Source organism: Hippocampus comes, unplaced genomic scaffold, assembly GCF_001891065.2.
Source record: "Hippocampus comes isolate QL1 unplaced genomic scaffold, H_comes_QL1_v1.1 scaffold63, whole genome shotgun sequence".
Classification (NCBI taxonomy): Eukaryota; Metazoa; Chordata; class Actinopteri; order Syngnathiformes; family Syngnathidae; genus Hippocampus; species Hippocampus comes.
In genome coordinates this window covers 44320-70852 of record NW_017805987.1, presented here as the reverse complement: position 1 = coordinate 70852, position 26533 = coordinate 44320, and the positions used below count along the sequence as shown (strand labels likewise).

At 43.9% G+C, this 26533-nt stretch overlaps 5 protein-coding genes across 13 annotated transcripts; 2 read left to right on the top strand and 3 right to left on the bottom strand.

Moving 5' to 3' along the window:
* Positions 1-1152: 1152 nt before the first annotated feature.
* ccdc3a (coiled-coil domain containing 3a) lies at positions 1153-2718 on the bottom strand. The gene is made up of 2 exons (XM_019891865.1): positions 2102-2718; positions 1153-1726 (listed from the first exon to the last, which is right to left on the bottom strand). The coding sequence occupies exons 1-2, from the start codon at positions 2506-2508 to the stop codon at positions 1315-1317; spliced, it is 819 nt and encodes a 272-aa protein (XP_019747424.1). The 5' UTR covers positions 2509-2718; the 3' UTR covers positions 1153-1314.
* On the top strand, positions 1672-12024 carry optn (optineurin). Of its 2 annotated transcripts, none has more exons than XM_019891850.1 (13): positions 1672-1774; positions 5166-5290; positions 5382-5590; positions 5791-5952; positions 6621-6799; positions 7375-7471; positions 8470-8579; positions 8663-8812; positions 8914-8998; positions 9618-9776; positions 10908-11041; positions 11313-11386; positions 11497-12024. In XM_019891850.1, exons 1-13 carry the CDS (start codon positions 1737-1739, stop codon positions 11607-11609), a joined length of 1635 nt encoding a protein of 544 aa, XP_019747409.1. In that variant the 5' UTR covers positions 1672-1736; the 3' UTR covers positions 11610-12024. The 2 variants fall into 2 exon arrangements, with proteins under 2 accessions (XP_019747409.1, XP_019747410.1); XM_019891851.1 differs by lacking the exon at positions 1672-1774 and adding an exon at positions 4186-4321.
* On the bottom strand, positions 11978-13924 carry LOC109528842 (uncharacterized). 3 transcript variants are annotated; one of them, XM_019891858.1, is made up of 3 exons: positions 13004-13924; positions 12605-12889; positions 11978-12543 (listed from the first exon to the last, which is right to left on the bottom strand). In XM_019891858.1, exons 1-3 carry the CDS (start codon positions 13592-13594, stop codon positions 12262-12264), a joined length of 1158 nt encoding a protein of 385 aa, XP_019747417.1. In that variant the 5' UTR covers positions 13595-13924; the 3' UTR covers positions 11978-12261. The 3 variants fall into 3 exon arrangements, with proteins under 3 accessions (XP_019747417.1, XP_019747416.1, XP_019747415.1); XM_019891857.1 differs by having other exon boundaries at positions 12605-13595; positions 13782-13924; XM_019891856.1 differs by having other exon boundaries at positions 12605-13924.
* A 136-nt stretch (positions 13925-14060) lies between these two features.
* Positions 14061-23884, top strand: mcm10 (minichromosome maintenance 10 replication initiation factor). Of its 6 annotated transcripts, none has more exons than XM_019891849.1 (20): positions 14061-14325; positions 14505-14546; positions 14644-14730; positions 14816-15079; positions 15167-15358; positions 15516-15656; positions 15743-15941; positions 16029-16194; positions 16276-16384; positions 16535-16593; positions 16807-16923; positions 17790-17980; positions 18061-18155; positions 19012-19125; positions 19213-19671; positions 20845-20972; positions 21816-21929; positions 22011-22156; positions 22768-22810; positions 22931-23884. In XM_019891849.1, exons 4-20 carry the CDS (start codon positions 14848-14850, stop codon positions 23012-23014), a joined length of 2589 nt encoding a protein of 862 aa, XP_019747408.1. In that variant the 5' UTR covers positions 14061-14325; positions 14505-14546; positions 14644-14730; positions 14816-14847; the 3' UTR covers positions 23015-23884. The 6 variants fall into 6 exon arrangements, with proteins under 6 accessions (XP_019747408.1, XP_019747407.1, XP_019747406.1 ...); XM_019891848.1 differs by having other exon boundaries at positions 14067-14222; positions 14644-14738; XM_019891847.1 differs by having other exon boundaries at positions 14067-14325; positions 14644-14738.
* ucmaa (upper zone of growth plate and cartilage matrix associated a) lies at positions 21434-25904 on the bottom strand. Its single transcript, XM_019891866.1, has 6 exons — positions 25744-25904; positions 25292-25342; positions 25116-25208; positions 24818-24916; positions 23959-24102; positions 21434-21487 (listed from the first exon to the last, which is right to left on the bottom strand). Exons 1-5 carry the CDS (start codon positions 25799-25801, stop codon positions 24014-24016), a joined length of 390 nt encoding a protein of 129 aa, XP_019747425.1. The 5' UTR covers positions 25802-25904; the 3' UTR covers positions 21434-21487; positions 23959-24013.
* Positions 25905-26533: the final 629 nt, after the last annotated feature.

Here is a 26533-nt window from a genome sequence, read left to right as displayed (position 1 = left end):
AGTGATACTGAAGCAATTGACTTTTCACCTTTTCGGGGACAGCGGTCATGTGATCAGGTTACAGGTTATCATTATCGGTGCACAAAGGGCACGTAGCAGGATTGAAACATCAAATAATAGAAACTTTAGGTCACGCGTGCACCGTAAAAAAGTACAACATTCGAATTCCAGAGCAGTATGCAAAACACGCCGCGACACGTGTCTTTTCTAACGGCACCAAACTCGTCTTTAAATATACATGGATCGACTACCTTTCAAGCTTCTGAAAGTCCACATAAAATATTTATGAGAGCCATAAAACAGTTTTTGAGCTTTGAGCGTTCCCCCTGCAAACTCCCTCGTCGGTGCACGTTAAAAGTTAATGTGCTAATTAAGAACTTTGTTCCACACTAGCCCCTGACTTCTCCGTGAGTGCATTATACGACATAAAATGTGCCTTAAAGGGGTCGGGGGGGGGGGGACGCAGTGGCTTATCTTTCACGGGAAAGATCACACGGTGTCCTCGAACAAAAGCTTAATGAAGGGTTTTTGAAAGGAGAGGAAGTCTCTTGTGTGTCCTTCGGGGGGGTGCCTGGTTCCCACGGGGGTGGAACGACACCCCCGCGCTCAACTCTGGGGGCTCCGTGATGTCTTGAAAGCTTCATATGTCGACGGGAGGATGACAAAGCTTTCGACGTTTTGTAAACTGTACAAGAAGTGATGAGAATTGGAGGTCTCTTCAATAAAAAAACAAAACAAAAAGATCTTCCAAAATTCCTGAACAGCCGTTCGACGCCCTGACCGTCACGACCCCCCCCCCCTCCACCCACTACGACCCTCACCTGAGACATGTGCGCACCCCCCCCCCCCCAAGCCTGGAGGTCAAAGTTACACGGAACCAAGAGATGCGCGTTGGCTTTGCGCTCTGAACTGAAGCTGCCTAGTGACCCGGAGTGCGTCACAGATGACCATCTCTGCTATTTGACCTTTAACCTTCCCCCGCCAATGGGTCGCTTGCTATAATCCTCACCGGCCGACATGTGAGCGTGTGCGGCCAATCACGTGCTGGTTGCATCGAAGTCATTCATCAGTTGCTTGTGTGTGTGTGTGTGTGTGTCCTTCCCCCGCCAATGGGTCGCTTGCTATAATCCTCACCGGCCGACGTGAGTGTGTGTGTTTCCCGATCCCAGTGGGTTCAAAACAGTGACTTCTGACTCACCCGGTGGGGTCCAGTTTCCCCATGGTGACTTAAATTCGGACTGCTACCACACACACACACACACACACACGCACACACCTCTCTCTCTAGACACACACACACACACACACACATTCCTAAATTTCTGTGTGCATATCTGCGTAAACACACATTTGTCTCCTCCAGTCGATTTCGTTTCGGACGGAATGTATTTTGTTGTTCGCGTCCACAGGTTGTGTACCGCTGATTTTCAACCGATCAAGGAAGAAGCAAGGGTTGCCATAGCAACAAACCCACACCAAATGGCAAACTTGTAATGCAGTAGTGGAGTTGGCGAGGGGCAATGAGGTTGGATGAATGCAAGACCCTACCCTGCTGTCTTCCACAGTGTCCCACTCGGGGCTGAAAGTGTGGAACGGCTGGCTCCCCTGGGTGCAGTTGGAGAACTGGAAGAGGCTGGAGAAGGTACGGCGGTTCTCAGCCGTGTCAGGGAAGATGGCGTCCTGGAAATTGACGCCGTGCGGCAGGATGTTGTAGTTCTCGTCCATCCTGGTGAAGAATGTGGGCAACGTTCAGAAAGGATGTCGCACATTTCGGGTGAGGTACATTGTTGACGACTTTTCTTTCCGACTAATTACTCTCTTTTTAGGATGAATAATTGATCTGTGTGCGCTACACCAGTAGCTCTTAAATTGGAGTTCTGTATTTATCCCTTTCAGGGACGGACGGCGGTTACTACAGTGGACAGCTTATCAAGTTATAGGTTATCGTTATTTGTGCCATGTTGGAAACCGTGCAAATTAACTTTCTCATTAATCACGGCACATATTTTGGTTGAAAAAAAAATCCCATTTGGCATTTAGTGATGCACGCAGTTCATGTTCTGAGTACATGCAAACACTGATGCTCGACGTTGGAGCCTACCTGAGGAAGAAGAAATAGGAGTAGTTCTCCATCACCGTGTGAGACTGACATGAGAGGTAGCCCAGGCCGGTGAAATTAAGTCGGGACCCCGCCGGGACCTCCAGCATGCTCCCCCAGGCTTGATCGCACAAGAGCTCCACTTCCGCCGAGTACAGCAGTCCATCCTCCGCGCCCTCGTACCCGTAACCGAATCCGACGGGCAGCGAGTTGTACAGGCTGTCCACCCCGCCGCCAAGGGGCTCCCGGTGGATGGCCAGAACCCGCGCGTACACGATGATCTCGGCTAGCTCCGCGCGGCATCCCTCGCTCAGTGGCCGCCACTCGGACGGCAGCTGACAGCCGTGCGCCAAAGTATCCCAATGCGTAAAAACGCCAAACAGTGCAAGGAGAATAACTGGGCAAGTCATCACGGAACCTTGGACTGATGTTCAACTTGCAATTTGAGTTACAATTTGACGGTAATGAACACAAAAAGAGGCAACCTGAAATCGCTCAGCTCCATAAATAGGAAAAGTTGCATTGAAACAACGTGCAATGAACCTGCTCCTTTAGTGCAAAACTTTGGCAGCCAATTCCAAAGTGTCCAATTCTTTCACGCGCCTCCTTCTTCAAGAGAAGCACCGGCGCTGCATTCAAGGACTCGTGGAAAAGTGAGGAAAGGAATTTATTGTTGCGTTCAATGACAATTATCACGTGAAATTCCACCCTTCCAATGGTAACTCTCAAAACCTTTCGATGTAGGGTTCCAATGCATTTTTAATTGAACTATGCAGAATGTCAAACGTAGGAATGTACTTTGTAAATTTTCGGAATGTCGTCCTTCAACATTAGAACGTTTCCAGAACACACAACGCCAAACTTATTCCCAAACGCATCATTTTAAATCAAAGATGCCTTTACGGACTCCTTTAAGTTCTCGTCGTGTCATCCAAGGTTCAGGGTTCAAAAATGGCAAGCGTTTGGGGTTTGTTGGAAGGTTTAGGGTTTCAAAGTAAGGTTTCAATACAGAATAGATTTTTTACGGTAGTTTCTAGCCAGGGGTTCAGACGCCATCCTTTCTTTCCTTCTGCCTGCCTGAGATTCCTTCCATTTTTTTCTTGCTGCCTTAAACAAGTTTATTTAAAAACGTACACACAATGCCAGCTTTTGGCCCACCCTGCATATTACTGTATTAAATAGAATCAAGACCTATTTTAATTAAACTCGTTATTCGTACTGTGGTGTGATTTTTGATGTCACTGTGGAAATAATCGACCGTTAAGAGCGGGTCGGTTGATTGGCGTTTGTGACATAAGCAAAGTTGGAAAAGCAAAGGGAACATTTTGTGAACATTTTGGATGAAAGAGAAAAGGAATATTTTGTCTTGTCTCGGACGTTGGCTCAAATTACGGAGTCTGGTGGGGCACGGGGGAATCCCTGGGCATGAATTGGAGAAGCGACTGAAGTGCATCAGCAGTTTGCGTTTACAACACTGCCATCTAGTGGATTTTAAACTGAATGTAACTACAGTACTGTATCAGTGAACACAAGCTGTCATCTCTATGCGTTTTTAAGCAACTTGTGACAATGAGCCGTGGAATCAACCAAAACTCAAAATAATTAAGACATTTTAAGTGTGCTGTTTAACTGTAGAATATATTTTTCTTCTGTATCACATACAGAAGAACTAAACATATTCGTAGCTAATTGATATACTGTACTGTACAAGGAGTCCTCGGTTTACGACGGTGTTCCGTTTCAACGACGGCGACGTTATCAAAATGTGTACGTTGCCTATCACGAACCTATGTCAACGCATTAATAAAGTCATAAGAATTAGTTCGGAGCGCGAGGTTAGGGATCGTCGTAAACCGAGGACCAACTGTCTCGTCGATGCAGTTGACATCTTTTTTTTTTTAATGATACGTCACTTCAAGGAAATGGATTTCATCAAATGCGCGTAGCTTTTGCCAGGAAAACAAGACAAAAACTCTCTTCAAAATAAAAGACTTCAACTTCCTCACGGCCCACAATGAGTGACAGTCGTTGACGTGTTTTACCTTATTTTGAAGGCGCAAACCAGAAGCGTGTGTGTTTACGGTGGTGGACTTGACGTAAATCTAAAACCAGGAGCAGACATAGCAAGGTTCATCAACAATCCAACTCTTATCCTAATATCAAGTGTTGCTCAGTTGTGGTCGAAACGAACGTCCAAGTTTTGCTTTCCGGATCCCACAAGAGGTCAGTTTTAAACAAGTTTATCATTGTGACGCAGTTTGGCCGAAATGTGTTGGAAGTGACTTTGAAATCGAACTTGGCTCGTCGTTTATTACGGACTGAAACGGAAAGTCGATGCATTGTATGATACTTGGTTCTCCCGAAACGGAAATTTACTCTTCCAGTCGTGCCGACTGGACTTCTGTGACTCCGCTGTGGAAAAAAAATACAACATAGTGGAAAGAGTAGAAGCGTAAGCGTTTCTGTGAAACTAACAAAACTGAAGCTACATTTACAATCTTCACACACATCAAACCATCTCGGAGTAAACAAGAAATGAATTTACAAGAAAACTAAAACTGTTACACGAGTGTGCTTTTACGGGGAGCGCTTTATAGTTTACAGTAGATGTCTTATGAATGAGAGAGGAGAAAACACTCGCTTCAGCCTTATTTGCTGGAGAAACACTCATTCAAGGCAGCGATTGAGCCGATGAGTTATGTGGACCTTCAGGACTTGATAAGTTGTCATGTGACCCGCCGACGAAATGATGTAATTTCAAAGAGCTTGGCAGTTTTCCTTGATGCTGCACAATGCTCAAGTCCTGAGTCACTTCAGAGACAGTAATTACTTTTCACAGAGATAAGTGAATAAACCGCATGGGAAATGTAAAAACCACAAAATACGAGACAAAACAATGCCCCGTCAAACCAGTATAAGTAATACTATGACAGTGTCACTTGAAACTAGGATTGCAAAGTTACGGGGCTTTTCAAAGTTTGCGAGTCAACTGGCTTTGCAACGCTAATCAAAACAGCGTTCTCAATAATATAAATAGAAACGTTTTGTCTTTTATTCCTCCTCTCAGCGTCATGTCATCCGAGGACCCCATAATGAATGGGGAGATCTCCCGCTCCCCTAGTTTGGTGGGAACGCCGGAGGAGGCCTTGTGCCAGATGAACATTCTTATCCAAGAAAACCGCAACCTGAAAGGTGAGAGAAGCTTGTGGGCTAATTATACAGTATTACTGTTGTTGTTGTTGTTAAACCATCCAGTTCACCTGCTCTTTCCTCCTTCCCCCAGAGGCTCTGCGTCAGACCAACCTGACGATGAAAGAACGTTTTGAGGAGCTGTGCACGTGGCGCGAGAAGCAGCGGGATGAGCGGGTCTTCCTGGAGAGGAGGCTTGGGGAGGCCCGGGTCAAGATTGAGGCCTTGGCAATTGAAAATGAGTTGATGAACGAGAAACTGGAGGCGGCATCAAAGTCAAACTATGCTTTGGGTGTCTCAAAAGTGAGTGCACTTGTAATACGGTCAACCCCCGTTTGTTACCGCAGCGCGTTCTGGCTCTCCTTTCCCATATGCAAAGGCATTACGCTCAGGATTTACACAGTTTTAAAAAAAAAGCAGGGACAGAAATAATGAACACCAACATGGCAGTGGGGAACACTCATCCTAATTTTAGTAAGGAGCATTAAACATGTAATTTCCAGGTAGCAGATTCCAGTCACATCGCCGAAATGGACGCCTTGCGTGCTCTGGTCACTCGACTGCAGGCGGAGAAGAACGACCTGGTGGCTCTCAACTCCGAGCTGCAGCTGAAGATCGAACAGAACTCGCCTGAGGACTCCTTCATCCAGGTCATCACTGTGTCGGTGAGGAGAAGAAACCCTGAAAGCATTGTCGTATTTACAAAACAATTTTTATTTACATAGCACTTTCCCAACAGCTGCAGCTGTAACAAAGCGCCTGACAAAACAGTTTACATAAAATAAAAAAATAATATAACACAATACATAACGAAAAACACAGTCATGGAATCTTAACACTTTCCTGCATACGCTTTGTTGTTTGAAGCGGTTCTCGATGAAAGAGGAGAGAATCAAAGTGTCCTTCCACCAGTGGATCATAGACGTCATGCTCAAAATGTGCACAAGCTTGAAAGTAAACAAATAGCTGAGGCGTCCAATGACCAAAAAAAAAAAAAAAGAATGGTTCACTTCTCCCGTCCCATGTAATTCTGTTTCAATTCCAAGCGGCCACTCTCCAAGCCATCCCATCTGCACAGCGGCGCAGACCGTCCCAACAGCGCCGGCATCTTTGCTAAACAAAACGGGGTTGTGAAAAATGCTGCCCATTACAGGCGCAAAAAAAAAACTACAAACGTCCCGGGGACTGTCCAGTGGCGACAGTCAAATAGCGCCGACATTCCTCCCAACCAAAATCAAAGCAGCCACCACCAAAAAAAAAAAAAAAAAAAAAGCAAAGCTCTTGAAGAGCACTCGCCGGTTCACATAATTAAGAGACACCCGCGTCTTTTCAGGACGAAGGCAGCCTCAGCATGAAGGCCGCCGGTGAGACCGGCAAACATCCCGATGTGAGCATGATGGCGTCCCGTCTGGACAACGGGGACGTGACCGTCAGCCACCTGCTGCAGTCCCTCAGGAACGAGACCCAGCGAGCCGAGCAGCTGCAAGCTGAGCTGCAGTCCACGATTGACATGTAAAGTGCACACCGTTTATTTGGAGCTCTTTAAACATATTTTGAGGGGCAAAAAAAAAAAAAAAAATTCACATAAAGTTAATATTTGTGTCATATTGATCTTAAAGAATGAAAATGCATGACTTCATATCTTATAACATTCAAGGAAAAAACTGAAAAATACATTTTTACAATATTTATGAAGAATCCTGTGACAAAATGTCATCATCGCATTTAAGAAATAATAATTTTATGTTTAAAAATGAAACATGGGATACAAATGAACCGATTAGCCCTGCTGCATAACCACAAAATTCCCTTCAGATGCCACAAGATCACGCCAAAGCACAACATGAAACTCCTCAGTTGACTCCAATGTAGTTTCCTGCCACCCGTCTATGTCATGTTTTTATTGCTTTGGTCTTCGTACAAAAAAAATCAAGAAAAAAAAGTCACTTTAATCTTCATCTGCAGGCCATGATTAACTTTGATCATTTTGAAGAAGCGGCAAGCCCCCCCCAAAAAAAAACAAAACAAAAAAAAAACGTAGACTGTCTTTGATGCTGTTTCACAACCTATCTTGCACTCTTTAACAGGATCAAATCGATGGAGGAAAAGAGGAGCCATCATGTGACAGTAACGACACAGACCAACATGACAGAAGAGCCCAGAGACCATTCGAAGACGGCACAGGTATTTAGTGGACACATTTTTGCGCGGCTTGAAGTAAATTCCCCTTTTTATTGACCACACGCTACAACGGTGAGGCTGGCTGCTGCAATATCGGCATAACATCCTGTCAAAATCAGACCTTCAAAAAAAATGTTTTTTTTCTCTGCACTTTCAGGCGCACTCCAAATGATTTTTGTGCTTGTTTGAGAGTGTTACACAAGGTCCTTTTACTTTGAAGGTCTGGCTTTTGACAGGATGTTCCACAGGTGTTGCTTGAGTGTTGCATAGCAGACTGGAGGGTTTATTATTTTATTTTTTGAGTAAATGAACGCTTCCATTGTGGAATACACCTTGCCAGTTGTTGAACCACTTTTACAACGACTTTGAAGATGCATCGAATCCAGGAAATTAATGGCTGAGTCGCAGGTTTTTATTTTCCTTGTAACACAAAACGAGTACAAAAAAACGAGTCAACATTTGGATGAAAAATTGTTGAAAACCATGTCATGCAAAAACTGGGGTTCTGCTGTATTGTCATTTAGAGAGTATCTTTGCAGAAAATGAAACATGGTTAAAATTCGAAAACCGATTTTGAATTATTATTTTTTCTCTTCGCTTTTTCTCCTGAGCTGTACAAACAGAAATAATGACAATTTCATCTAAATGTACTTCCTCTGTGTAAAATCAGGGCCTGTTACTCGAACACAAAGCTGATGTCCTTCTTTTTTTGCATTTTATTTTTTATTATTGTATGAAAAAGCCCGGCAAAATGGGCGCACAGCTGAAATAGCTTTAAATTCTGTTGTATGAAATGGCAACAGGCGGCGGGCACACAGGTTAATCACGATATGTCGCTGGCTGGCATAGATAGATGAGAACATTCTTTTGTCATGAAAACATTTTCAGCACAATGAACCGAGAATGAATCACGCCATCGCATCGGGATGACATCTCACCACACGGCGGTCGGATAATGGCTTCTCTCAACTGTCAACACAAATGTTTGCCTTGCGTTCCAGGTGGCATCCGAGTTTATCAAATCGCAGATGATGATGCTGTTTAAAGAGCTGCAGCAGGCCCAGAGCAAGCTGGACGACGCGGAAGGCATGAAGAAGAACCTGCAGGACCGGTTTGTTCACCATTACCTAATGTCAGTGAAAGCTCACTTTCAAGGAATGGCACACGATGGTTCCGACTCGGCTCTCACCTTAGCTGCCGCGAGGTGGAGAACGACGTGGCCACTCTGAAGGCCCTGCTGGCGGACTCGCAGGCGGTCAAAACGGAGAACGAGCAGCTCAAGCTGCAACTGGACAGCCTGCAGGCGCAGAATTTAATGGTGCAGAAGAAGGTCGGGGAGGGGAGGTCTGTCAACGCCCGTTGTTCACGTCACGACATTTCGACATTGAGTCACATGTCATTCAAATCAGAGACCTTGACAGAGTGCATGCTGGGTTCATCCTCAGGACCAACCTGGCCCAGTTGAAGGACGCCTACACGAAATTGTTTGAGGACTACAATGAGTTGCAGGAGGAGAAGAAGAGGAGAGAGGTAATGTGTGTGTGTGTGTGTGTGTATATAAAGAAACATTTTTCACTGGTACGTAGTTGTCTGAGGAGGACACCCTGAACGGTTGCTAACCAATCGCAGGGCACATAGAGACGAACAACCATCCGCGCTCACATTCACAGCTAGGGACGATTTTGAGTGTTCAATCAGCCTGCCATGCATGGTTTTGGAATGTGGGAGGAAACCAGAGTACCCGGAGAAAACCCACACAGGCACAGGGAGAATATGCAAACTCCACACAGGGAGGGCCAACGCTGGAATGGAGCCCGGTAACAAATAGACAATCAGGCACTCGCAGTCACAATCACAGTTTCGGGACAATTTAGAGTGTCCCAGGCATGGAGTACCCGAAGAAAAACCACGCAGGAGAATCCAAGGCTGGAGCTGGAATCGAACCCGTCACTTTTTTTTTTTTTTCGCCCAGCCCCACAAGTGTAAACTCTGGAGTTTCAAAAGGTTTGAATGCTTGTCTATATGTCGTTTGCGTGGATGGTCTTACCATCTTACCAGTGAGCCAGAATGAGGACTAGCCCAAGAAAACGGAATTCATGACTGCCTTCGTGGGGGGTTTTCACCTGTCAAATCACTGCAATGCTTGCAGGCTGAGCTGGTGGACAAGGAGGTGGTGGACGATCTTCAAGGTCAGCTGAGCATCGCCGAGAAGGCCCTGGCTACCAAGCAGGAGCGCATCGACAGCTTGAAACAGGAGATTTTCAAGAAGGAGAAGGAGCTAGAGACCATCTCTGTCTTAGAGGCACAGGTAGGCGCAGTTCAACTAAGTGGCCCTTGAAAGCAGTCCACAAGCCATTTTTTTTTTTGTTTTTGTCTTCGTAAGAGTCCTGTCGGAGTTGTATTATGATAATAATAAAATATATATTTTTGTTATAATAAAACATTTATTTTTAAATGTAACTTCGTAAGAGTCCTGTAGTAGTTGTATTAATATAATAATAATAATAATAATAATAAAATTATATTTTTTTGTAATAATAAAATACATTTTCCCCATAAATGTAGTTAATTAAAATAATTTTAAAAAAATTTAGCAGAGGAGATGTTGGGAACTGTTTGATTGATTTATTGTAAAAAGCAAACAATGTTCCAATATTTTTTGGTCAATTATTTGGTTATAATCTAATATGAAATAAATTGAGCATTAATTATTGGTCACTCTTTTTTTGCATTTATTTTTCAAATACTTCATTAAATAAACGTTATTTTAAAATTACATAAATTGCAAAGAAATGAAAAATGTGCATGGATTTAAAACATTTTTTTTGCAGGAAATACAAATTGCTATTTAAAAAAGACATATTATTAAATAATTTGACAATTATAAAAGTGACATTAATTAAAAATAAAAATGACATTATTTGATGATTAAATTTAACAATTTTACATAAAACAAAAATATGACTAAAACAATGTTATTAGTAAATTATTAAGCAGGGGCAATTTTTAATTGTGAATGATGAACTTAGGTGCAAATGAAATATTTGTATTATTAATTCTTAAATGTACACAAGAATAAACATTTGTAAAATACTGTGGAATTTTAATATTTTATTACATAATTGGCTTTTTACGTAAGATAATTACATGGAAACAAACTGCGCATTAAAAAAAAAATCAAATCAGCTGTTTGACATCACTTAAAAATGTGTAAACCTATTGCCGAGTGAAGTAGAATTAAATGATGAGTCATACAATCAACAATGCGGGAAATATTTCATTCCACGTTGTTCCTTTATTACCTCATCTTTTTGACCACACCCATCTTGATTCCAAATCAGATGTGGCCCTTGAGCATAATAAATGTTTGCCCTGCCCTGCTCTTAAGTGACATACAGTGGCGGCTGACTAATTGTTTGCGCGCCCTTTCTCTCCGCAGGCCGAAGTCTACTGCTCCGATTTCTACGCAGAGCGGGCGGCGAGGGAGAAATTACACGAGGAGAGGGAGCGCCTGGCTGTTCAGCTGGAGTACGTGAAGAAACAGAACAACCATCTGCAGGAGGAGATGAGCCGGTATGCCAAAAGCACAGGAACTGTAGGTAGCAATGTGACTATAGGCAGGAAATGAAATCTTACCATTGGAATCAAAAAAATGATTTTGTGACCGCGAGAAGGGTACGCAAGAAGCGAAACCGTCAAATATTACCACAAGCATCCCATTAAACTGGAAATACTTCCTTGTAATGCATCGCTAAATATGTTCATGGGTCATTTGTTCATTGCGAAGGGCACCGTAAAGGTTAACGTCGATGTTTCCTCATTTTGTGGAATTTTCTCTCTACAGGCAGAAATTAGGCGACATGCAAAGGAGACATGTGGCTAATGCCAATGCGCACGGGCCAGCTTTAGTTTCAAGAGGTCTGTGTCTGTGCTTTTTTTTTTTTTTTGAAGTCCATGTATGTGATGCTTAAAACAAACAAGACTGGGAATTAATACTGTCCACTCAGCAGTTTTTTTCTGTCTCGCAGGCACTGACTGGCAGCAACAGGGCAGTATTCCTGAACACGTCTGTCCAAAGTGCAACGAAATCCTGCCAGATATGGACTCCCTGCAGATCCACATCATGGACTGCATCAACTAGCCCCCACCCCCCTTTTGTTGTTAATAGCATTCGCCATACTTGCACTTTATAATCGGAGTCTTCCTTCTGGTTGTACCTACTCTCTCCTGTGACGAAGAGTCGATATCCTTTTTTTTTTTTCAGGTTTGATGTTATCTCGCGGTTTGATTGTGTTGAGTCGAGGCAAGCTGAGGAATGACCAAGTTAAAATAATTTAAATCTGTCAATCGGGGGCTTTTTTATTATTGTGTTAGGGTTTTTTTTTCCCCCCTTCCAAATTGTGTCAGCTGGCATATATATTCTATGACAAGCAGATGTATGTAATTCAAGGAAGTTCATACCTTGAAAACTTGTTTAAATGAACCGGCGCACTACTGCTGCAAAGTATAAGGTGACTGCATTGTTCTGTAAATTTAATTAAACTGTAATCAGGTCAGAGCATTGTTTCATTGTCAAGTGTCAGAACCGGTAAGTGCATTTCAAAATGACTTAATCTCTTCTCAAACTGGCGAAGTACCAAAAAAAAAAATTGCAACACGGTGTTACAAAAGCATTCTCGTCAAGGATTTCCCGGACTTGTGAAAGTTTACTCCAACATAAAGCTCATCCGTCACAAAAGGTAAAAAAAAAAAAAGTCACAAGAACAAATCCAGGAACAGCAAGACATTTTGTTTTAGTCTTGCAGTGTCAAGTAAGCGTATAAATTGTTGTCCACTCTCGCCATCTTTGCCGGCGACAAAGCGGACGTGGCTGCGCTTTCTTCTTGATGCTTCGGTGTGTGTCTCAGCTCTGCGAGGTTCGCAACAAATTGGTCGTGGAGAGCCTTGATGGCCGTCTTGAGCTCAGCCAGCGGGACCGCGTCGGTGCAGTTAGTGGACGACACCCACATGGCGTTGAGTTCCTCGTGGAGCTCCGTTCTCACTTTCCAGACGGCTTCATCGGAGTAGCTCGCCGCCTGTTAGGGCGACAAGTGTATGAAATGGATTTGCACACGCAATTCGGATCGTTTCACTTACGTGGTGGGAATGATGAGCGTCTTCAGTAAGGCTGCGTGATGCATCGAGTAACAGGAGGGTTGTTGCGATGTCGTCACTTTTTGCCTCATTCACGGCTTGCCGTTTCACTTTGGCTTTATAGACGTGATTGGCTATGTCCTTCAGCGTGGGATAATACGCCCGATGCTGCTCATCCGGCGCCACGCCGTCAGACATTTTGGTTTGAACGTTGTGCCGCAGGACCGCCTGAACGTCCCTCGTGGTGGTGATGCCCTCATCGACGAGTTGCTCGATCCACTGGATGATCTGCGGGTGGAGCGGTTGGGCTTCAGTTTGGCCGCATGACAAATGTTCGGTGTGGGCTCGCCGGAGAGGAAAACTGATATAAAACCGGTTTTCCTTTGTCACTTCCTTCCCTGCCTCTAAGTCTTGCAGCAGCCTCTCTTTGGCTTTGGTTTGCCAAATTGTCACACTCCTCTTTGCCGTCACAACGTACTCTGGTAACCTGCAGATGTGCCAAACTGAGATTTTGGCCTGGCATCCTTTCTTTTTGGTGACTCCAGCGGAAAGTCTCTTTTTGGGCCTCTTCAGTCCACAGGATGCCGTATTTTCATTATTGCTTCTCATATTCTCATCAGAACACGTGCTTTCTATATCACTCTTTCTTCTATGCTCCCTTTTAGGTCCATACTGGCACTCCAGTGTCTTCATGCCACCATACGTGAAGGGAACTCCATCATCGGTGATGCGAGGGCTGATGGTCCTGCAGAAAACAAAAGAGCGAGTGCAGAACTTCTTATTCTTGCACTTAAGCGGATCCACTTGCAGGGATGAAGACCGGCGGGTGCAGAATGTTGTTTTGGTAGCTTTTCTGTACAGTTCCAGGACATTGTCTACGCTTGACTCAGTAGTCACAAAGCCATGAATGTAGTCCCCATCTTTGCTGTAGTCCTGAAGGAAATCCTCCCACTTGACAACACTGAGAACCGGGTCGTCGTCGCTTTCCTCCATCCTGTGATGAAATAACAGTATTGCAGCTTTACGTTAACTCTCAATCTTTTCCCACCGTTCTTCGATTGATGACCTTACATGCCCCTCTGACTCATTTAGGTGAACGTGAAATACCTATGTTCATCATATGCATTTTTAAAGCTATTTTACGTCACTCTTCTTAATAGCGCCTTGAGTCAATTCTTACCCATATATTTCTTCACGAACGCCTCACTCCAAGAAAAAAAAAAAACTTGAATTCAGATGTTTATCGAAGTTCAACAGCGTAACAAGATCGCAATACGTGAAGCTTTTTCTAGTCTTCAGGACCTCCGTAAGGCACGCCTACTATGCTGTCAAAAAGATTGCCGTTATATTGCGGAAAAAAATACTGATAAACTATGCCCCGGCCCCAATTCACTTAAGTAATTTACTTTTTTTTTTCTTCACATTAGAGAAAAAAAAAACACTGACCAAGAAGTAAATCGAAAGTTGAGAGAGACTATTGTTATCAGGCATATTTGAGGCACCTAAAAAGATTTTGACAACAACGGGGTCCTCCGTTTAGCGCCAGTTTGGATTTTCTCCCTCGCTTTTGAAAGAATAGCAACCAAGATATGCTGAGTTAAACGAATAAACACTCATATTTGTACGTATTACTGAATAACTGATCGTAAAATACCGGAACTAAATGGGTTTGGATTCCGTTGAATAATATAGAAGACACACAAACTGAATTTGGCCCATCGATGGTAAATTGGTCGTCCAATGCATTCGAAGTTTGTACTGTTTATTAAATTCAGTCTACCGGCCATTTTTGTAACTATTCATACTATTCACGTCCCTTTCCTAATGGTGGTTTGTAAAATGCAAAATGTGCTTTTGTCCTGAACATGTAATGTTAACTGACACTCTGAATCTCATTGTGTAGCTTGGCGGCCGTACTCAGGTGGACTCTGACCTATAATGGATTGTAAGTATTTTATTCGGCATTTTTTTTACCCCCCAGCTTGCTCCACATTCCAAAAACTTGCGTGTCAGGTTCATTGAAGACTCTAAATTGTCCGTAGGTGTGAATGAGAATGTCTGCGATTGGCGGGCCCCCACTACAAGGCTCATCCAAAGTCAACCTAGATAGGCTGCAGCTCACCTTTGACGTTAATGAGTACAAGTGGCCTAGAAAATGGATGTTGAACTCCTTCATAGTGTGTTGAGAAGTCAATTCATTTACTCTCTGTCCAGGTGAAGATGATCTGGGCATTTTGACAGCCTTAATGGCTGAGAATGAGGGCCGTGGAGAGGAGCAAAAGCAGCAGCAGGCCGATGACTTTGATGACCTGTTTGACAATGACGACGAGGATGAGGAAGGACGAGATGTGGAGCCCGAGGATGAATTGACAGAGCTTTTTGGAGATGTAGATGATATTAGAAAAGAAGAGCAAGTGGCTCAAGAAAATAAAAGCGAAGCCAGTGAGAGTCTCAACAGGTCCCAAGAGGAGCTGCAAGGTTTATATCTGCGTCCTTTCTCATGGGACATACCTTAAGTTGATGTTTTACTGATAAAATTGTTTTCCCCCATTCCATCGTGTTCAGAGGAGTTGAGACGGATGCAGGAGAAAATGCAGGCATTGCAGAAGCAGCTGGAGGCAAGCCAGAGTGCTTCCTGCTCCTCTTCCCTGGCGAGACCATCAGATAGCTCACCCTCTCCGAAACCGTCACTTCCTGGCCAGGCCGCCCCCAAGCGTATCCCAGCGGCTGTGACACAGAAGACAAATAGCCAGTCAGGTAAAAAAAAAAAAAAAATCAAAATTCGATTACAAAATCTGCTAATATACTGTCGTGTTCTCCTGCTATCTCACAGTTCATTGTCATACTTGCTGATGTGCGAAAGGACAAAAAAACATGTTCATTGTCATGACGCTCCGTTTCACTTTCATATCAGTGACTTCAACGTCCAGTGCGGTCAGAACAGGAAGTCAGAAGGTGCAGGAGTCCTCTGACTTTATCTCCGAGCTGAGCACCGCTGACTCTTTGAAAGGCAAACCCAGAGTGGCCCACCAAAGCAAACCCAACACTTCACCACGTAAAAACGCATCACATGATTGAATATCTTATCATTTGAATGGCTCATTTATCGCTGCGCAATTTTATTTTATTTTTTAAAATCAGAAGACAGAGTACCACTGGTTGAGATTAAGATGGGAAGCTCTTTCCTGCCCGTGGAAAGCACGAGCAAGGCGGCCACTCCTCGCCGCCAGTCTGCAACCTTCCAGAGCAGACCCTGCTCGACTACGTCATCGGGATCGCTTAAGCTTGACTCGCTTCCTAAAGACGTGGCTATGGAGAAATACTCTGGATTGCGGCTCAGGTCGGAACCTTTTCGGAAAACCTCAATTAGGCGCACTCAAATTTCTGTGAAAACTTCAACTTTAAAGTGGTTTGTGTACGTTTGCAGGAAGCCACGGGTTTCATCCAGCGACATGGACCGCAAGATGGCTGACCGCCGCCTCATCCGCCTGTCACAGGTGCCGGACCGCCTGCAACGCGAGAAGCTGGAGGACAGCGACTGGGTGACGTTTGGCGTGCTGGTCAGCAAAGCGACGCCGCAGAGCAACAACAGCGTAAATATCGACCGCTACTTCTCTGAGATTAGATTCCCAGATGCGTTCGATATTTAAAAAAAAACGTCTCTGCCTATGAAGGGAAAAACATTTAGCATCTGGAAGTTGAATGACCTCCACAACCTGGATGTGTTCGTGTCGCTCTTCCTGTTCGGCGACGTCCACAAGGAGCATTGGAAGACCGAAACGGGTACCGTCATTGGAATCCTCAACCCCAACCCCATGAAACAAAAAGACGGCTATGACGAGGTAAGGGCAAACTAGCAAACTTTTTAACTCGTTCAGTATCAGCCAATTCTGGACCAAGTCTGAAGCAAGGAGCATTGGAAGACCGAAACGGGTACCGTCATCGGAATCCTCAACCCCAACCCCATGAAACAAAAGGACGGCTATGACGAGGTAGGCGCAAACTGTAGCAAACTTTTTAACTCATTCAGTATCAGCCAATTCTGGACCAGAATTGAAAAACGTCTTTGGGAGTGAATGAGTTAATAACATGGCAACTGTTGGAACTTTTGAGGTTCAGTGGCCACTACAGTGGACAGTTTATCATGTTATCAGATTAGAGGGTGCGTGAAAGGGTTTAAAAAGCTCGTCAATTCTAACCCGCAGGTCAGCTTGACAGTGGACCACCCGCAGAAGGTGTTGCTGATGGGTGAAGCTCAAGATTACGGCACGTGCAAAGCCATGAAGAAAAACGGCGATCCCTGCTCTCAGCTTGTCAACATGGTAACGTTGCCCATTCGTGGCCCTTTTTCCAAATCTGCGAAAAGCTGTTGACAAGGTCTGGTCAATTCTGCTCATTTTGTAACCGGGCTCACTCAGCATAAACTTTACCGGTAGTCCTGAAAATACTTCTTGGAAACATTTAGACAACCACCCCCACTAAAATTGTTATCATTCCTTTTCAATTAATTACTCACTCAATAATATGTGAAAAGACATAATTGTAATTAATGAAATAAAAAATATTTGGAAAATAAGTTTTGACAATTACAATGTGATATTTATTTATTGTTTAATTTATTTTAAAAAATGGTTCATTCTACTATTGAAGTAGTTCATGTGGAATTTTTTATTAATTATTTTACGGTTAAAATGACCTATTTCGCATGTTTTTTCGACTGTTTCATTCATGTTACAAAATAATTGTTTCTAATGACATTAATGATTAATCTTTTACGAATAAAACACAATTTCACGCGCAAATTTCTTATTGATTTTTATTGAGGATTGTTGAATCAATTACCTGTGTGAATAAAATTAATTGAATAAAGACATAAGAACAATGTCATTTTTATTTATTTTCAATGATTAGATTTATATTTGAATTGTATTTGTTGTGTTTGAGGTATGACTTGATGTACAGCACGAGGTAACAGATACTTTTTTTTTTTTTTTTAAGGGCTCTATAAGTCTAGTTGAGTTGACCTGAGGAGTCAAATTAACTGTTCAACGTGAATATGAAACACATTATTTTATTCGAAAATGTGTGATTCATTCAGAATGACATTAAATCTACATCTTGCAGTCAAACTATGATTTGACTTTTCAAATCAGCTATTCCATATGTAGTCTTTCTTCCGTGTGTCCAGTACGAATGCCAGTACTGCCAATATCATGTCAAGGCCCAATACAAGAAAATGTGCTCCAAGCGGTCCGAGCTGCAGTCGTCGTTCTCCGGAAAGGCGCCCAACAAGGTGAAGGGCGTCAGCCTCAGGGAGCGCATCTGTCAGGACGGCTTCCACTACGGCGGCGTCTCGTCGGCCGCCTGCGCGGCCTCGCTGTGAGTCGGGACGACGGCTTCTGCTCTTCAACTTGACATTTCCAAGACATTTTCCTAATTGCCTCCATATTGCCATGCAGATCCGCGTCCAAAGTGAAAAAAAATGGACAGACAACTCTGGACAAGCTCTTTGTGAAAGGTTCCGCTCGTCACATCCTTCAGGCGAAAATGCTCGGTAAGGTTGGCCGCGGCTTTCGGGAAATACGTGTCGTCAATCGCCACTTCATGAAAGCGCTTCCATGGGCTGTGTGAGCATTTACAAATTTGGGAAGCAAAAAAAAAAAATAAAGCAAAAGAAATTCGGAACGAGCGAGACTGTCATTTTGAGGAGTTACCGTATTGGCCCGAATATAAGACGGTGTTTTTTGCATTGAAATAAGACTGAAAAAGTGGGGGTCGTCTTATATTCGGGGCCTAGACATTATACCCATTCACAACGCTAGATGGCGCCAGATAGCATTGAAGCGAATGCTGAACTTGACTCCCCAAGCCAAAGTGAACCCCTGTCACGAAGAATAAAAATAAAAAATAGCGGTAAGAAAGAAAAGAGAAGAAAATAAGAGAAGAGATAACAGAAAATGGAGAAACGTAGCGACAAGCTGGAGAAAAGTGGGTTGAAGATCGGCCAGGTTAACCGGCAGCTGAGGAGAAGTTATGATGTCATTTACATTTCAAAAACCAGAAGCCATTCGTTTTCGAATGTCATTGCACTTTTGTTTACATGTTTAAATGTTCAGATATTAAGATTTGAATGAGGCAAAATAACATGCTTCTTCTCTCAAATATAATGTTATAATCATTTGTCTCAGATGTACTGTAATTATTTTCTGTATAAAAATTAATTTGGTGTTCAAAAACTGCTGTGAATTGGGAATTTCTCCATTGCGAGACTAATAAAGGTTTTCTTATCTTATCTTATCTTATCTTAAAAAGTCTTTTTTTCAAACTTGCATCTTGAAAAAGAGAGGGTCGTCTTATAATCAGGGCCGTCTTATATTCGGGCCAATACGGTATTTCTTTTCTTTTTGTAGCTCTGAAGTCTGGAGAAGTTTCAAATTGTTCTGATGAGTTCAAGAGTTTGATGTCGGTGCCGTCGCCAGGAGCCCTGCAGCTAAAGAAGCACCTGACACAGGGACGCGCATCGGGTACGCAAGCCCATTTCGATTGCGTCCGAACCCGTGTGCTCAACCCACTGAGTTTTTTTTTTTTTTTTTTTTGGTCTTGCCCGTCAGTCTCCACAGACCCACAAGCCGCTCCTTTTCAGTCCGTCTCCGCTTCAGACCTTCTAAAGCAGCAGAAACAGAAGCAGAGGGAGTTCCTGCTCAACCGCCAACGTAGGGTGGTGGGATCCCAGGCCGCTGAGGTGCCGAAACCAACCACGCCCTCTTTACCGGCGTCCCCTAAAGCGGCTCTCGGCGTCCCCAAGACCGGCCAAAGTCCCGCCACGCCGCAGACTCCGACACTGGGCCGAGGCTTCTCGAAGGGCGAGGACGTCCTCTTCTTCGACGCCAGTCCGCTTCCCGCGCCGGCCGCCGCTCTGAGCCTCTCGTCCGCCAAGCTGGCGGCTCTGAAAAAGCTGAGAGCGAAGGGGATGGCGTTGGAGAAGGAAGACCCCAACGCTGTCAAGAGGAAGAGGACGAGCGACAGCGAGATCAGCGCCCGTGTGGAAAAGAGTCTCACCTCTCCTGACGGTACCCACACTCCAATGAACACCTGTTTCGCTTTGAGTGACATTCAAAAATATATATAACAACAACAGGGCGGCCCGTTGGTGCAGTGGTTAGCGCGTCGACCTCACAGTGCAGAGGTACCGGGTTCAATTCCAGCTTCGGCCTCCCTGTGTGGAGTTTTCATGTTCTCCCCGGGCCTGCGTGGGTTTTCTCCGGGTATTCCGGTTTCCTCCCGCATTCCAAAAACATGCACGGCAGGCCGATTGAACACTCCAAATTGTCCCTAGGTGCGAGTGTGAGCGTCGATGGTTCTGTGTGCCCTGCGATTGGCCCCACCCCCTTGTGAGGATAAGCGGATCGGAAAATGGATGGATGGATAATAACAATAATCTCGTTTAAATTTACATATAATTGCTTTTCAGTATCATTTGTTTGAAAAAAAAAAAAATCTTCAAATGAAAAATGGTGCATCTGTCATTTAGACAGAAAAGTAAACCCGTTTTAATTTTTACTGACATTTTAAAATGTATTTTTTAAATAAAATTAAAATTACCCCCAAAAATATCAAATTCCCCAGACTCCATTAATGTACTTGAATGGAACCCTTGATTTAATTTTAATTACGTGAAAAAAAAAAAAAAACGATTAAAAAAATAAATCAAAGCTAAAAACATTTGCGCCGCACTTTCAGCACATTGAAACTGATTCAAAATGCACTTTCATTTATTCAGACAAACTTTTTTTCAGTATTCCGTAGCGCCTCGCTCTCTCGCTCGCGCGGTTCTCCAAATAAGCGGCAAAATGCGCTCGCTTTGATTTGTTCGTTTGTCAGTCACGGGGGGGTTAAAGTTTACCGTGAATCTTTAAAAGGGTATTGAACAAAACCTTCAAGTCATTTCGACTTCGCTAACTGCTAACATGAAACAGAGTAGAGAGGCTAACGGGCAGACGCGGCGTGAATCAGAAATCGTCAAACAACTGATATTTCAACAAACGCGGAGCAGCAACGCATACAAAAAACATCCAATAATATTTCTAGCCACATATTCTCTCTGCTCTGTGGGAACGACTAGTCCTGGAGTTTAATTGGGGACCATCTCTGCCTCTTCATGACACTTCCAGCAGACCTCCAGGGCCCGGCTGGCATCTTGCCGCATAAACGTTGTATTCAACTTGCTTGCTTTTTCCGTGCAGCTGAGCGCGGGGGTGCCGACGCGGAGCCGGCGGAGAAGAAGAAGCGAGATGAACTCCGCTATATTCAGTCGGAGGAGTTTCAAAAGATCCTCGCCGCCACATCTCTGCACGGAGCCGTCCTGCAGGCGGTACGATGCGCGTGAAGAAAAAAAAAAAAATTGTTCTCATTTTTCACATTCCAACTTCAAAGTCGTCATCCCGCAGCCGTCTTCAAGCATTCCAAACACCCGCATTTTTTTTCCCCTTTTTTCACATTTTCCACAAAACCATTCTCGAATGAACGCAGACATTTGACGAAAATATAATCGACCGTCCACGTTTTCTTTGACCGTCTTTAAACTTTGAACCACCGGTGTCAAACTCAAGGCCCGGGGGCCAGATCTGGCCCGCCACATCAGTCGATGTGGCCCGCGAAAGCAAATCATGCGTGCCAACTTCCATGATGCTTGTTAAAATCTGTACGGAAAAGTCAAACTGTCATGTGGAATAAAAAACGTTTCCGTTAGTTCCACTGTCGTCACGTAACCCCAAAAGTGTCCCGCGACAAAAATGACTTTACGCACCTGCTTTCAACGACTCACCTTGTTTAAACGCTTTCACGCACCCTGTCACCTGATCACATGACAAGCCATGCACCGTAGCGGCCGCTGTCCCTGAAAAGGGTTCAAGACGCTGATATTGGGCTATTCCAACTTTTCCAAAATTAATATTAAAATATTTCATGTTTATCGAGCCATTCCAAGTTCAAACTGCTCACCCTGAAAGGACACAAACTTTTTTTCGGAAATACCAAAACTTCTCACATTTGACCTAACACATTCTCAAATAAAGACAAACCAATTTTTTTTTTTCATATTGACCTCATTCTTCCACGCATCTTGAACGAATCCGCAAATAGTTTCCTCCGTTTTGTTTGGTGTCTCGTCTAACTTCAATCTTTTTTTTTTTTTTTTTTTGCTGACCCCTCCCAGGCCGAGTATCAGTTGCAGGAGCAATACTTTGACCCGCTGGTGAAGAAGGAGCAGATGGAGGAGAAAATGAAGGGCATCCGCGAGATGAAGTGTCGTGCCGTTTCCTGTCAAAAGGTCATTCCCGTGACCTCTTACGTCGGATCGGAACAAGTCGGAGCTGCGCTTTACCAGTTCCTGTCGCCTTTTGCCTTTTAGTGTAACTACACCTACTTTAAACCGGCGGATCGCTGCGTTGGTGAGAATCACCCTCTGCGCTGGCACGACGCCGTCAAACGTTTCTTCAAGTGTCCGTGCGGGCAGAGGGCCGTCGCGCTCGACAGGCTGCCGCACAAGCACTGCAGGTAGGGCGCCGCGGCTCGTCGTTTCTTTTTGCGACGCGAACAAAGCGGCTGCCGACGAATCAACGGCTGCATCTCGCCATTTTTTTTTTTTCCCAAGAAAATAACCCGTGTTTTAAATTTTGAACAAGACAGTGGAGGGCTATCATGGCAACTGTGACGTTTTTGACCAGAGGTATGTGCGGTGTTAAACAGGAAAAAAAACATTTGGGTCGGGGGAGGGGGGGGTGCAATGTTTGAAATATTGTCATTTCTTTTTCCACTTGCGAAGGAGAGTTTTGTTATTTATTTATTTTTTGTGTGCGTTGAGGTTTTATTTTAACTCATTCAGTACCAGCCAATTCTGGACCAAGTCTGAAAAGACGTTTAAAAACGTCTTTGGGAGTGAATGAGTTAATTGCAGAACATCATGTGTTTTTTTTTTGACATTTATTTTGTGCATGCAAATATTTCGTTTGCTTTTTCTACTTTCTCCCCTCCAATTTTGCTGCTGTAGATTGCAAATTTCTCCATTTTGAGACAATTTTTTCTGATTCTTGTGTTTTAGGAAGGGTGTGGGCAAAATGCTCTCCTGTATTAAGATTTTAACTTCATTATTTCTTTGACTTTTCCAGCAACTGTGGTCTCTTTAAATGGCAGCGCGATGGAATGCTGAAGGTAAAAGTTCTTCCCGGTTCATTGAAACGCTTCGTTATCGTAAAGTCCTTTTGGATGCTTTCCATTTTCTTCCGTTTGCATTTTGAGGAGATGAAAACTGCTTTTTCTTGTCTCTGGCAGGAGAAAACGGGACCAAAGATCGGCGGGGAGCTTCTGAAGCCGCGAGGGGAAGAGCACGCAAAGTTCCTCAACAGCTTAAAGTAGAACCGAGTTTACTCCTATGATGATTTTTTTTTTATTTTAAGAATTTTAATGCTGTTTTAGTAACTGATCATGGAGACCAACATGACATTTGGAGGAAATTAAAGTGATGATTGACACATTTCGGGACACATCGGCGCTTCCGTTCACCTCGCGTGCATTTTGACCGGAGACGAAGATTCTTTCACTTTCACAGAAAGGCACAAGCAAATAATTTGACGATAACTTTTTTGTGACAGTAGAGCGCAAGAATTCAGCAGCTGGCCTGAGAGAGCGAGTTAATCACTTTTCCCTCTACAAGCACATGAAATGTGATTCTCGTCTTCTTTGTGAAGACAAACAAAAAAAAAAAATCTTTAATCTTCTCCAGGTGTTGGGGCTCACGCCAGCCTCAAAGTCTCAGGTGGTACTTTTTTTTTTTTGGTTTGTTTTAATAGGACAACATCAGCTTCGAGCAATTTTACAGCGTGCTTTTTGGCATTTGTGCGTCTTGACTTTTCCGATCTGGAAATTATTTCAGCCTGATGACTTGCGCAGCCTTCGCCTCCTCTTCTTCGCTTTTATTCCGTCCTACCCTGCCTTCCATTTTGAACGCTCCAAATTCCTTTACGGCGTGTGGCAAATACATCAGCGCCGCATAACTATCCAGGAAACTCATCTTGGTCACGCCGGCAGTACATCAAAAGTCAATTGAAGCCGCTTTCTCTCTCAGGAAATCGAGTGCATTGCGAAAATCGACATTTAAGTAGTTGTTACAAATGCCTCCGGCTAACAATTATGGCAACCTTTTATTAAGCTTGTTCGTGCATGGGAAAAAGCAGTTAAGACGTGCATGCGTTACGTAGTCTTTATTTTTTTTGATGTGTACAATGTTAAAAAAAAAAAAAGATACAGAAAGCAGAAAACTGGCTATGGATTTGTTATTTAAATTTGATGACATCACTTCGACCGCCGTACCTGAAAAGGTTAAAACACACGCTTCACTTTGGCTTTGAGCGCACTTTAGTGGAACCAGTGATATCGAGGATAGCGGCCGTCATAGTTGTACTCTCGGACTTGCTCTTGTTTCTCCCTCGTTCTTTCCCGTTGCTCTGTTGCATTTCAAAGGGAGGGGAAACGTTCAAATTAGTCCAACCCGGCGGCGACATAATGCAAAAAAAAATCAAGTCGTGCGCATATACACCGTGTGATATCGAAAAAAGGAAAACAATTGAAAAATATGGTGTGATATTCCTCGGTTTTCGACCAACCATAATCCGTTCGAAAAGCGATTTGCTCGAAATCCGAAACTATTTTATGAGCCCGTGATTAGGGGTTAATGCGCTATGCAGAAATAACATAAAAACAGTCAAGATTTGCGTAAATCACACCAAACACGTCTGTTCACGACGAACGTTACACGAAGAAGCGTCACTTCCTCGTGTAAGGAAGCCGAGAGGAGTCAAGTGACGTTTTCGGGTTTGCTCAATTTTGTCGAAAACCGGTTTTCAGTCGTAATCCGATGCGTAAAAAACCCGAATATTCTGGTTGAAAACCGATTTGGTCGAGAACAGAGACATTTGAAAACCGAGGTTTGACGTTACTGTACACGCTAAAGGCTAAATAGGCTAACTGAGGTATGTTGCAAATTAATGGGATGAATTCATTTTTGTTTTTAACAATCACAGGCAATAAATTCCGAAGCATTACAAGACACAATATCAATTATTAGATGTCAACTTTTTGGTCTTGTATGTTCCAAACTTGACTCCCAATCTGAGACCTCGATGGCGATCTCTCGCACTTCTGCGACGTGTAAGCGTTTACCGGTCCGATCCTCTTCGGCGTAGTTCTCGTACTCGTTGCGTTGCTCCTCGTTGTGCTCCCTGCGGCTCTCCGAGTTGGCCCGATGCATCCGCTGCTCGGCTGTGAAAAACACACGGCGACCGATATGATATGTCGCCCGCTCCGCACGATCCCGAGACTCCTTCTGCGGGCTCGTAATGAATATTCAAGAGGCTTCTATTGTCTTACACAATACTTGATTGACTTAGCAGCCATCCCTGATATTCCTCATATTTTGCTTTCCCCATTTGTAGTCGTCGTCGTCGGTGTAACGACTCACCCAGCTGCTCGTAGTATCTCACAGAGCGGCGACTCCGGCGTTTGAAAAAAGTCGCAGCGTCCGTCTCGGGCATGAAGACGGGTCGCGCGGCCTCTGCGGGGGTCAGAGTTCAGCACGTAAAAAGTGTCGCTACAGTTCGGGGGAAATCATCATTTGATCTATTTAGCGACTGTCACCTTTGACGTCTGCTGGTTTCGGGTTGTTGGTACTTTCCCCGACACTGGAAACTAAGAAAATAATATTTACTTGCTACACGTGGTATATTTTTGTTCCTCTATCTATGACGGCGACATATAGTGACAGGAAGAACAATGAAATGTTGTCCAGTTTAAAATATGCGCCTTGGCATTTTAAAAGTTGGCAAACAGATCATGTCTTGACTCGTGGTGTAGCAGCATGTGGCTCAAGGATGCAAGCCTTTGATGATCAAGAATAAATTGGGACTTTTTGACTTTGTCATCAGTTCTTATCAATATATCCATCAAGCCGAAAATGCATCTTGGAAGGTAAGAATTTTTATTTTCCTCCCAAATATTTTCTCAGCTGCTCTGATTCCTCAACTGACCGCCCGCCCCCCGCCCCCCAATCAAAAAAAAAAAAGACAACCCACTAACAAGAGGATACTCACAAGCGAGGACGAGGAGGACGGTGAGGCAAGGCAGAGCGAAGACCGGACTCGGCGACATCTTGGAGAGCAGAAACAGACTGTGGACAGAACTTCCCGGCACTCGCTTAAGTGATGGCCGATGAGCGGAGAAAAGTAAGAAGGGCGGGCGAGGGGAGGGAGGGTGAGAGTGGGAGGGGCAAAAGTGAGGGAGGAGGAACTGGAAATGTCTAAAATGAAAAAAACTGGCCTGCAATTTTAGCTGGACTATATAATACTTTAGCACCTTTGTTTGAATTTGTCGAGCTTCCTGATATTTTGTGACGTGCATGTGGGACCCATCGGGATCTGTGAATTTTGTCCCGCCCGATTATTGTTTCCGGCGCGAGCAGCGTTGAAATGAAACAATGCAGACGGCGACGATTCAAGTATGGTTTATTATTAAAACATGAAAATGATTCATTGTAAAAGAAAACAGCGAGGATGCGTTCATCACATGAAAGGTAAATCAAATTGTTAGGCCGTTTCGGCACAAGGATTCCGATCTCGTATTATATTTTTCCACTTGCACGTTTTTTTCCCCCCAGAAGCAACATGCCAAAGGCCATCTTTTTCGAGCCAGTCAGTCTTTGTCAAGCTGAACCGTAAACATTATAGACCGTATTTTCCGCACTATAAGGCACACCTAAAAGCATTCAATTTTCTCAAAAGCCGACAGTGCAATTTATAATCCGAACTACCTTATATATGGATCAATATTCTGATTTCGTGCACGTCGTATTTTAAATGTGCCGCAAAGCGCTTTGTTACAGCT